This window comes from Phragmites australis, chromosome 14, assembly GCF_958298935.1.
Source record: "Phragmites australis chromosome 14, lpPhrAust1.1, whole genome shotgun sequence".
Lineage (NCBI taxonomy): Eukaryota > Viridiplantae > Streptophyta > Magnoliopsida > Poales > Poaceae > Phragmites > Phragmites australis.
The window spans coordinates 26,018,910-26,031,282 of NC_084934.1; the positions used below are offsets into that span (position 1 = coordinate 26,018,910).

A 12,373-nucleotide genomic window follows, 5' to 3' on the forward strand; every position below is an offset into this window, starting at 1 on the left:
AGTACATACATCTCGCAGCCATGTCCCCATCCTATGTTTCATTCCACTTTTCTCGCACTTCATCCGGTTTTCGATCATGTAAAAGCCAAGGGGAAACTGTATTATGCTTTTAGCACCGTTCAAAATGCCACTAAAAAAAGTACCGTTCAAAATGTTTGCAACTCTTGAAGGATGAAGCATAAAGGCACCTCTCAGGTACACACAGAAAGCAGGGAACCAAAAGCAGCACACAACAAGCGACAGTGAAGCTCACACGGTCATCAGACAACGAATCATAGGGAAGATAACACATCCACTGCACCATGGAAAGAGATGGTATATTCACTACAACAATTAGGACTGCACTAAGCGCGAGTTTCCATCTCATATTTCTCTCTGACACACACTCTTTGCTCCTAGATTATCTTCATACCCTTTTTCCCTAATGCCTATTTGTACAATTTTCCACCTTCGTGCCAGGCTGCACTTTTTTTTGAAGCCATGGCTATCCTTGGTCACCGGTGTTAGAAAGAATGGACAGGTAACATAAAATAACAAAAGAAAGAATTAAGTTAGCTTCACTATTAGCTCTTTACAGCAGTCAGATGTTGGCACTGGACCCTGCTGGCCGACGTATAAAAAAATAGTTGGCCTTCGCCAGTGAGACCTGTAACAAAAAATTAATAAGTCAGACAAGCATTCGTCGATGTATTGTTGAGGAGCAGAAAGATGTCAGCACACAATACCGCAGAGGACGTCCTGTACAGTTGCTACGATGCAATCACGCTGCACCTATTGATGCTAGCATCCATTCACAAAACTTTCCTTGCCTGACAATGCATTGAGCCGGGCATCTATTTGCCCCGAAAGCAGATCAGAAGCACAGCAGAAGAGTTGGCCATCCAGGATCATCCAACGTCTCTTCCTCGTCTGCTTGTAGACCTTGTCCTCTCTAAGGTTTGTTTTGCTTGCCGGCTTGGATTTGATGGTTTAGAGTCCTATAAGAAGATTTTAAAAACCATAAATATAATGAACTTATGAAGTTGAGAAAAGCTAAAAAATATATAAAATGAGGAATAATACATTTTTGCTAGTTAACTGTGAGCTTTTAGATTTCTCTGCTACTGCCTCTTTTTCAGCTTTTTTCTTCTCAAGCTCGGCTTGCTTGAGGTTCTCCTCATGCGCCTTTCGGAATGTTGTTATGAATGTTAGGAGGGTAGAGATAACTGCAATATGATAGTCACCACAGAGTAAGACGAGGTACCATTATAGACAATCCTCAAAAACGGGATCAGATATGCTTCAACAAGCTACATCTTTCATGGAATAGTTTGTATCAAAGTTAAACTGAGCAGTCCAGATAAAACTGATCTCCTTACCTTGTTCAAAGGGGCAACGAACAGGATCCTCACCAAAATATTTAATCAGTGTGTCTGCCTTTTTTCCCTGCAAATAAAATGCCACAGAATTCAAAGCTGCAAGAAATGAGGGGCACATAACATATGCAGCATTATGGAAGAGAAAAAACCGAAAGCGTACCACTTCAGAAAACAATGAAGACAATGACTGCACATCAGCTCCAGCATTGTCAGTGAACTCCTTCAGTTTCTACATGATGCAGACAATGCTAGTTTAGAAGCAATCAAGATACTAACATGCTCAATTATTCTGCTGTTTTACATGAACACTACGAACATCATGTCATTTTTTTATGTTTGCTTCAGCATATAAGATGGATTAAACTGCACCAAATTTATTTATTTCTACTGGAGCAAGTACAAAAAGATATACGATCTGCACATAGGCTCACTCCAATATTAGCCGATACAGGTACATGTGCTATCATTAGTCACTCTGCGACTATTAAAAATTAATATAAGAGGTGTACATGCACAGCTGGATAATTTTATCTAGAATACAAGAAATATTTACGAGACAGTCACCAATTGATGAGCCTGTATTGTATCATGTTTATCGTGTTTTGGACTTGCCGGCTTGTCCTGCTAAAATAAATGAAAGGCTATCTGGTCCATCTTTGCAGGCATCAAGCAAATAGGTCAAAAAGGGACATGAATTTCTACAACAGAAGGCTTTTGATTTGCCTGAATGCTTCGATGTATTTTCCACTGAGACTTGCTACCTAAATTCCATATGAATGCTTCCGCAATAAATCAAAATCAAGATTACAGTGCCTTGACCTCACGAAAAATTTCTGATACTGGACCATCCCTTTCTGAAGCATCATACTCCAGCTGAACCTTTTCCAATCCTTTACTAACAGCTTGCATTTCCTCTGCCAATATTTTTAGTTGTATCTGTTGAAAATTAACAGTTGGAAGAAATCACATATTTGAAAACACCTTTTACAGAATAATACATATTCCACACAATCGATTATATCAAGAGGAAACCCAAACCTTTGATGCAGCATCTAAACTAACAAGATCCACATAGAAGTTTAAAAGCTGTGGAGATTTTGCGGCAAGTACCTGATATTAAGAATTTGTTGTTAGCATATATATATATGTGAAACTCATTTACCTCATTATTACAGTAAATTAGACACAGGACCACAAATAGACAAATATTCAAATTGTAGGCAAGAATGAAATTGGATGGTCTCTGCCCAGAAAGTGAAAAGAACAAGATCTAGATAAAGCTAAGGATGATTAATAATTTAACTCAGACTGTACTAGTGAAAAAGTTGTATGATTCCAACGCCGTTTAGCTATTGGATGAACTCATGAACCAGAAATAGTTAAGCATTTTCTGTGCACTGCAATACTGGATTAGAGAGCAACGCTCATCGCCATGTTGCAGTTCCACTCCTGATTCTAATCCCACATGTCACTATCTGTTTTGCACGTCACCACTCCTGGATTCCAAAAGTGAGTAAGACTGCACAGGCATAGAGTAAGCTAACTCCAAAGTCTCATGATCCTAACAAACAAAAGGCTTTGTTTAAGATTAGCAAGAAGAGCAGTTTTGCTTATATCGGATTCTGCCGACCCAGCAATCTCATTAAGCTATACCCACTATGCAGCAAGGATCCCACAGAACTACTCAGGACACATGTTGGTTGCTGGCCCAATCACCTGCCATATGTTAATTTTGGATACATGGGTAGATATTGCAACTTTACATTTGGCTGCCATAGCATAATGTTCAAATCTCACATGGCACCATCCAATCGAATTTCAATCTTTGTAGTCCCATTTTAAAAACAGTTTGATGCAGAACATGGGTTTGATTTACAATTAGACTACTAATTGAAAATCGAAGAACTGTCAGCGAAAGGGTACCTTGTACATACATATTGAGAACTCAAATTTGTAAAGAAGGTGGAAGCCATACCTTGCAGAGGTAGTGCATTAGTGTCATCTTATTATTTGTTGCCCGGGTATCTGTAAGTTTCAGAAGACTGTCCAACCGGAAGCCAACAGCGGCACCTGTAAGCAAAAATACAGATGTGAACTAACCCAAGAACATTAATACTATGTAACCATAGAAAATTGAAAGGATGCTGTGGCCAGCAAGATCCCAGTATTTCAATGGACTAAGCATAATAAGTTTCAACTGCATTTCACATGAAACTTATATAGTCCATGTTGTACTCGGTATTTCAACCAAATGTGCTTTAGTTCCATGCTTACTCACACGGCGGCCTCAATTTTTTAAGACTCATGGAAGGCGAGCAAATCCCATTAAACATGCATTGAAATGTTGCCCAGTAATAAAATGCAATCAGATTATAAAAATCTGACTGCACTGACATACAAGAGCGGGAACCAGTACTGGTAGAAGAACATGCCAGTATACCAAACAATACCAAGTATTCTTTGCATATGATACCAACTTAACAAGCAGCAGGGAAACCTGTATATTAGACTAATACACTAGAGAACATATAATCAGGATCCATGAAGCATAACGCTCTACTGCAGCAGATAGAAGGATCTGCACACATGCATTGTAGGATGTGTGTGTGTTCATGTGTATAATATGCCATTACGCCATGACATTGTCACTTCATGAAAAATAGCGCTATGGTCTTCTAAGTTCTAACCACAGAGCAGGCCTGCCTACTTTAATTTGCCATATATTTCTCATGTGAAGTCAGAGTAGTACTCTGTACTGTAATCAAATTTACTTCAACAAAATGTATTGTAGCATTTTCTTTTACAAAAGAACTTTCATGCATGACAGAAACAAGTTGACACCATGAAAGAACACTATTCGTCTCATAGGTCCTACACAAAATTGCCTGTCTTGTTACCTTACTGTAAAACAAGCTAGCTTTTCTTTTAAGACAATACAAATTACATAAAGAAAGGCGTATTAGAATCTTAAGCTCATTGATACTGTCAGGTGAAATTGGAAGACAAACAAAGGAAGCAAAGTTATTATTACCTCTAGCAGTACCCTGGTTCAATGTATTCCCAAGGAGAAGGATTTTCTTCATTATTTCTTTCAACTTGAGTGAAGTTCGGATCTGATAAGGTAGAATTTGACTTAATCAATGAAATGCAAAAGAATTGCAATTCACTATGCCTGATTCTCAACATACCTCGTTACAAGAAGAGTCTATGGTATTCAAGCTTTTTCTAAGATCTGCGACTTGTGAAACAAACTGGATCTTGAAGGAGAACACTCGCAGTTTTGACTCCATTCGTGGCACTTTCATCAATTCTAAGAAGAACTGCATAAGGAGAACAAGAGACTATTGTAAACATATATAATCATGCAGCCATACCTAATTGTTATGTATAACTCGGGCACAACCAGTGCTAAACCTTAATCCTACATGCAAATCCCTTCAGTTAGGGCATTAGATTAACACGATTCTAGATGACTTTTAAGGAGTATATCGACGACCTTTTCTAGTTGACATAATGCCCTAACTAAAGTGGTCACCACCCTAGCACTCAACTAAGGGCCACAGTTGCACTATTTAAATATGCTTTGTACAACTGTGCAAACTATGTAAAATTGGCTATAATACTCAGGTCTAACAGGCTCACACGCATTTAGAACCTGGCAATTTTGATGAGCAGATATAAAGATGATCAAACAAACGAACGGCTAGGTCGTTTCATGGCCATTTGAATATTGATTCATGTTGCTATGTCTTGATGTAAAATTATCCACATCACCAATTTCCTAATATAAAATATAGTACTATAGTGTGTAAGCAAACAATATAACAGGCAATTGAAATTCAAATGCGATGATGATGCCTCGATTCATCTAGCCTGTAGCAATAGATATTTAGAAAGAAAAAAAAACTCTGACAAACAATTCAATACTAGTAGTTGCTATGGGAACATATATCTATCAGATAAGAACTAGCCTTGAAACGGGATAATAGGAACTCAAAATCTCGGCCATTCGCTTAGATCAATCACTAAAAGCAGCAGACAATTTTTAAAAAACTCCCTAAGTTATCCCACTTTGCACTCATATCCTTCGACAATCTAGTGGTAACGCAACCCATCTTGATCTAAACCACTCAGATCCTATCTAGCATTCTGGCAGCTGATATTTATATCTCCCCTATTTCAGGGTAGCTGTTACTAGATATACTCCCAGTATTCTAGTACCAGAAAAAGAATATAAAGATAAACATAGGTAGTTAATAATATATAGTCATTACCTGTTCACACTTCCCAAGATTTTCCTTGTTTCCTGTGTAATTCTGACAAAAAAGGGTAAAAGGCAATACTGTTTAAAAATGAGATCCCCAAGGCAGGAAAGCAACGTTGTATTAATGTGCACCTTGAGAAGTTCCATTTCTTCTTTAGTTGGACAGAACTTTATGAGATTCTCTACTTGATCAACATCCAAGGTAGATTGATCCAGCGCCAGAGCCGCACTCTGGAGAAAATCAGTCATTAACGCCGTGTCAAAAATCATATAATAGCAAGGTACCATCTTTTTTGTACTGTCCTTATCCTTACCACCAAATCTGAGAGTGGCATCTTCACTTTTGTCAGCATGATCTCTGTGTTGTTTGCCCTCCTCAACTCAATCTATTCACATAAAGTGTCAGAATAGAAAAGATATAAAAGAAATATGGTGAAACTATTACTTTCTTGAAAGTTTGCACCAGAACATTTAATTAATATAAAGAGCTAAAATTATAGGAAATTAACTGAAGAAGTGGGGTCACCAAAAACTTTACATTAGAGATGTCCTATTAATTTACAGGGTTAAAATTATAAGGCATCTAATTCAATATTAGAAATTGGTGCATCTCAACTTTGTCAACAGGTCTAAATAATAATCAAATATTGAACTCAAGTCCAAGTTCTAAACCACAGCAGAGTATTTAGGACAAGCAATTGAATTTTATGCTACGAGACCATTCACATGTTTCTTAAATGGCAAAAGGTGACTCAGGAAATAATGGAATGCATTTTACTACCTACTTTAAATATTCAAAGTGTGACCTCAGTCACTGATACAAATTGAAGAAGATAAATACTGTTAGCAAGTACTTACTAGGTGAACTTTTTCTGGTTTTGATCCAAGCGATTTTCTACGTGAATCAGATTTTAAGCTGTCATCAGACTTTGGAACAGCTGCTGGAAAAAGGCTCTCCAGTTCTGATAAATCAAACTCCGAAACACTGCAGAAAATAAGTTCACAGTGTTAAGGTAAAAAATAAATAAAAGACCCTCAGAGTAAGTTAGTTGCTCTTTCATCAATTCATCATGTAGTTGATGCCAAAATCATGAATACGCTTTGTCCAAATTTTATGCCAATATCATTACCTCAAAACAAATCTAATCTAAAAACCTGGATTCAAGCCCACAACAACTAAATCATTGAACATATCATGCATATACCCGCAGGGGGGGGGGAGGGGGTTACCTCTGTGAGTCATCATTACGCTGCAATTCTTCCCACAGACTACCTTGCAGAGCCCTTGTCACTTTGACCCAATGCAATGGCTTCAAGGTTGATTTGCGTGAGGCAGCAGCCCCATAAGCTGATCCCATAGGGCGTAGAGCCCCACGTCCTCTACCTAAGGAGGGGTTACTTCCTGGTAGTGGTGGCACACCTGGTGCTCTAGGTGGAGCTGGTGCACCTGGTACACGTCCACCTGGAGGAGGAGGTGCAGGAGGGGCACCAAACCGCCCTCCAGGTGCAGAAGGTGCTTTCCCACCACCACCAGGCGGGGGTGGGGGAGGTGGAGCTCCTGCTCGTGGACCTGGAGGAGGTTGCGCTCCTGGCCCTGGAACTGGTGGAGGTGGAGGCGGAGCACCGGTACGTGCACCTGGAGGGGGTGGAGGGCCTGGACAAGCACCTGGAGGGGGTGGAGGGCCTGGACAAGCACCTGGAGGGGGTGGAGGAGGTGGAGGGCCTCGACGAGCATCTGGAGGGGGTGGAGGGCCTGCGCGTGCACCAGGGGGAGGAGGTGGGGGTGCTCCTCGGCCAGGGGGAGGGGGAGGGGGAGGGGGAGGGGGTGCTGCTGAATGTGTCATAGGAGGAGGAGGTGGTGGTGGAGGAGCACTAGAACATGCTGGAGGTGGCAGAGGGGGAGGTGGTGGTGGAGCATTAGAACGCAACGATGGTGGTGGCAGTGGTGGTGGCGCAGGAGCACTTGAACGTGTTGATGGGGGTGGAGGAGGTGGGGGTGGAACACTTGAGCTCAATTTTGGTGGTGGTGGCGGTGGCGTCGGCGGAGCGACTGCATTGTTGTTTAACCTTGGTGGCGGTGGTGGAGGTGGAGGTGGAAATAGAGTAACACCACTACCATTTAACCGTGGAGAAGGTGGTGGAGGTGGAGCATTTCCACCTACACCTGACCTCGGGAGTGGGGGTGGGGGAGGAGGTGGAGGGGGAGGGGCAAATGTCTGTTTATGTGCTCTAGAAGACATAGGTGGAAAGGCAGGTTGAGGTATGTTTGACAAACCTGTTGAAGCTAGCCCCCTGTGCATAGGCATTGAACTTGAAGAAGAATTGGGTGGAGGTGGTGGAGGAGGCCGAGGCGGTGGAGGAGCTGTAACTTGGCTTCTTGATGCAGTTTGTGCACCTGGTAACAAGGGTTGTCGTGGAGGCGGTGGAGCAAACAGTGCAGATGTTGCTTCTTGTATTAAGTGATTGCTATATGGTTCTCTCAGTGATGCTAGAGGTGCATCATTTACAACATTGACTTTGCCATCTGTAGACATGGATAGAATAGCCAATGCAGCTGGTGAACTGTCATATCTGGATGGAGGATGAGACGGCCTATGCACAGAGGTAGCATCAGATTCCTTCTTTGGTGAGATCCATCTACGTATTGTTTCTGGTCTCACAGCCTTTGGTTGTTCTTCCAGTTGTTCGTTATGCCCAAGCTTCTTCAACACTGATGACACAGCTTTATCAGGGATTTGCCTTCGGTCATCGCTTCCAATCCTAGGACTCATAGCCCTGGCTACTGTTCCACTTTGAGGAAGAGCTATACCAAAATCTTGCTTGCCACCAGGCCCCTCTCGCTTGGTTTTTATTTCAGTTGCTACTTCAGTGGCTGTTAACACAACAATTCTGTCATGCAGACTGGTTTTCTTTGTAGGTATGGTACCTTCAAGGCCAGACTCTAATTTACCCAGATCCAATTTGCCATCAGCTGTATCAGAAGGTTTGGCAGTTTTAATCTTGCAATTGTTGGTATCTTGTGAATCCATACTCTCAATAGTTGTTATGTTTATCTTAGACATAACGCTCTTTTCGTTGACAACATTTTTTACTTCATGTATCAGGTTACCATTGTCAACTATAGTTTTCTCTTCATAGATCACTATCTCATTGTCCACGTTTATTGTGTTCTCAGTAATAATCTTGACGTCACCATTCTGCAGCCCTTCATTTGTCGTAGTTCTCAAGTGGGTATCCCCATCTGTACATGACAAACTACTAGGAGCACCAAAAGCAGTGTAGTCCAAATCAGGGTATTTCGAGAATTTTGTTGGTTCATCGGCCTGGCACTGAATTTCATCACTGCAACTTGGATCGATTGTTGTGACTAAGGTTTGTGCAATTACACCTTTTGTGTCCACCTGGCAGATAGATCCAAACTTGTGTCCCACTGAATCCACAGATGTAGCAACCACCTGTATGTCCTGCACGTCACTGTTCTCTTGGCCACTTGTGTTGCTTAATTTAGACTTTTCAAGAACCTCACGTGCCTGCTGCAAACCTTCTGGATTCTCAAAATTTGAGGTAGGTGCACTTGGCCGTTTTTCATTCATGCTACCTGAATTCTGGGAGATAACAATCTTCACATTCTCGTCAGTCTGGTGCTTCTCAAGGCAGCTCCTTTCTTCATTTGCCAACCCACCATCCAATTCTGCAATGCCACCTAATGATACTCCACCGTCAATTGACTGAGTTTCTGGATCTCTTCTAGGATCATGCCAGTCCTCCACTGCTTCAAAAAATTCCTCTCCATTGTCTACCGAAGCAACATCAGTCTCATCCCCATCATCAGCCACCTCCTCGGTGACAGCAGCAGGCTTGAATGAATCAGGATCCAAAAAGAGTACCTGGTTCAAATATGGGGATTTATTTTAGATCTACCTGTGCATAGGATATAGATAGAAAAAGAAAGTAAAAGACGCATAGGGATTAGGGACAGGTGACTTTAGTACCTCAGCTCGGAAGTCCCTTGGGAACTGATTATTCACATTCCAAGCAACATCAATATCATCACGATTCAGTCCAAGGATGTTCGAATGAATGAATGCAGTGTTGAACATGACTCGGAACAATGTTTCCTTATGCTCTAGGTTATCACCAATGTGAATGCATTCAAGTACCACATCTCCTTGAACACGGCAGAAAGCACTGATTTTTATCGGGACCTCTGCCTATAATGCAACCATATATCAGAGTAGATTTTGGATTTGATAAATATTTTAGCAATTTAGGAAATAGTCACCTGTCCATAACGCTGAAGATGCTTCTTTGTCTTTGGCGTCTCAAAAAGGACCTTTGCATTCTTGCTACCAGGACTTGAGTCTTGCCCATGTACACGCAGATATGGCCTACAACCCCCTTCAGCGTCAAACCTCGGCACACCATGGAGAACTATTGAATCCAAGATGAGCGGCTGGCTAATAGGAGGCCATTCTGAACCAATTCCTTGTCTTGTTATATAGTGCAAATATCTCAAATGTGAAGGCTGAGGATTCAAAGGAAAGAATTGTTGTATAAAATCCCTGCGAGCCTGCTTGTAAACCATATCTAGTGTCTTCTGCTCACCCGTGTATGTTTTTCGATACAAAAGCAGTCCGGCCAACATAAACGCAAGCACTGGCCACCCCCCTCTCTCACAATGCATTAAAAGCATGTTCTGCTGTCCTTCCACTGATAGCCAATTTTCACATGATTTGAAGAAATGGTGGATCATCTCAAGTTGAAGCAACGGACATCCTTCGTATTGTTGCGGGTAGTCCATTACCGTCATGTCATACTCAGATAATATATCTGAAATCCGGCTCCTCTTGTCCCCAGACCAGAAATTAGATACCATGAATGACGCATCAGGGAAAAATTCCTGCAACTGCGCAACAATGCCACTCAAGTAATCCCGGTACTCATCCTCACCCATGGAATCCATCGAAAAGCAGCAGTCAAACACTGAAAACACAACCATAGAAATTAGCACAATCAGATAAATATATTTGCATTATTCACCTGGTATTAACAAAATCGAAATGTATCTAGCACAATAGGCTAACAGCATCGTAATTTCCACCATTGCATGGATAAGTGCATAATTATAACCCTAGATGCAACAATAGAATATGTGGGCATAGTGCAGGTGGAGATGAGCATGCCTATTTAAGACAAATGCAGTTAACCCCAAAACTTCCTAAAGAGCAAACCCCCAGAAACACCACCAAATTCAAAGAAGGAAACAAATAAAGCGTTTTAAGCCAAATGCAGCTAAATATAAGACTGCTTCCGCGCCTCAAACCCACACCCACACCACACGCATGCTCCGAAATCTCATTCTGAATTTACTAAATCTAGCTACATATTGTCAACACTTGTGCTTCAAAACGCGCTCATTTGCAGCTCAATTCAACTCAACTCCCATAAAGCAACACTTCACCGAAATCCCAACCCCAAACGACGCCAAAGCCAAAAATCCCCCCTCAGGACATGAAACTCCCCCGCAAATCCCACAACCCCGCGGTCCAGCTCAACCGAAAGACGAGAGCATTATACCGTAGACGCGCTCGGAGATCTCGAGCAGCCGATCCGGGGTCTTCTTGAGGAAGAACTTGCGGAAGAGCGCCATCCTTCTCCCCCTCCCCCTCCTCCTCCGCCGCCGCCGCACGACTCCTCCGCCTATCCGGCGCCCGGCGAGCTGCTCTGACGCCTCAGGCAGCCACCGATCGGCTCCGACCGGGGCGCCAAAGGCATGAGGGGGGCGCGCCCGCCGCCACCGCCGAGCTCGGGACGCGCGGCGCCGCCGGGGATCTCGGGATCCACGCTCCGCCTAGGTCTCCGGCGCGGCGCGCGGCAGCAGCAGCGAGGCGCGGCGGCGGTGGGAGGCGGTCGAGGCCGAGGCACCGTGGGATTGGGACGCCTCTTCTTACTTACTGCTACCTCCTCTCCTCGCTTAGCTTTAACTCTTCCGTTCTTTTTTTTCTCCTTTTCCTCCCCGAGTTTTTACTGCTACGGCTTGGATTTCTTTTTCGCTTTTTCTACTTTATTACTCGGTTAATTTTGTTTTGGCTGCTACGGTGAATGTTTCCGGGGAGCCGTTACAGCGGAGAAGGCCGTGTGCTCGGCAACGCTGGTCGGCTCGCGTTTTTTCACTGTTCTCTGGGACCCGTTTCACGTGGGGCCCGTTGGTCAGTGACGGATACGGGCATCTCCGGGTTTTCGCTTTCGGGCGACGGTCTCATCTGACGGTTGAGATTCTTTACCACGACTCACCTAAATTCGCGGGAAACGAGTAAGTTTTGATTATATTTATTTAATTCACCTAGTTCATTATTTTTTATTAAAGTCCAATGCATCCACACGCACACTTTAGGGATGGCCTTAGAGATTAATACTATCACTTAACGCAGACACGCACTTTACTAATAAACACATTCATATATATGTATTATATTTTTTAACTAAAATTTAATTCCAGTAGAAAGTTGAACACCCTTGTCTAGTATATTCTTGCTAGCTTACTGTTTTTTGAGGGGCACGTGCTGACGGTCAATTTGTTTTGCTAGCTCAGTTCTTGCTAGCTTATTGTTTTTGGAGGGTCACGTGCTGGTGGTCAATTTGTTTTGCCGTTTGTACTGCGATGGAATTTAAGCCCAGTGCATGTCTGTCCACGGCTGTCATGAGCCCAGATAATTTTTTGTCAGCCTGTCAACGGTTACATTTTCAGAGA

The 12,373-nt window shown here is 42.6% G+C and overlaps 1 protein-coding gene across 1 annotated transcript; it reads right to left on the minus strand.

Annotated features, from left to right (window-relative positions):
• Positions 1-238: 238 nt before the first annotated feature.
• On the minus strand, positions 239-11,627 carry LOC133890091 (formin-like protein 5). The gene is made up of 18 exons (XM_062330538.1): positions 11,200-11,627; positions 9,905-10,605; positions 9,615-9,833; positions 6,853-9,509; positions 6,481-6,607; positions 5,937-6,008; positions 5,755-5,853; positions 5,633-5,674; positions 4,547-4,678; positions 4,390-4,471; positions 3,334-3,428; positions 2,397-2,468; positions 2,178-2,294; positions 1,519-1,587; positions 1,359-1,425; positions 1,063-1,205; positions 726-977; positions 239-646 (listed from the first exon to the last, which is right to left on the minus strand). Exons 1-17 carry the CDS (start codon positions 11,270-11,272, stop codon positions 888-890), a joined length of 4,857 nt encoding a protein of 1,618 aa, XP_062186522.1. The 5' UTR covers positions 11,273-11,627; the 3' UTR covers positions 239-646; positions 726-887.
• Between the last annotated feature and the right edge of the window lie 746 nt (positions 11,628-12,373).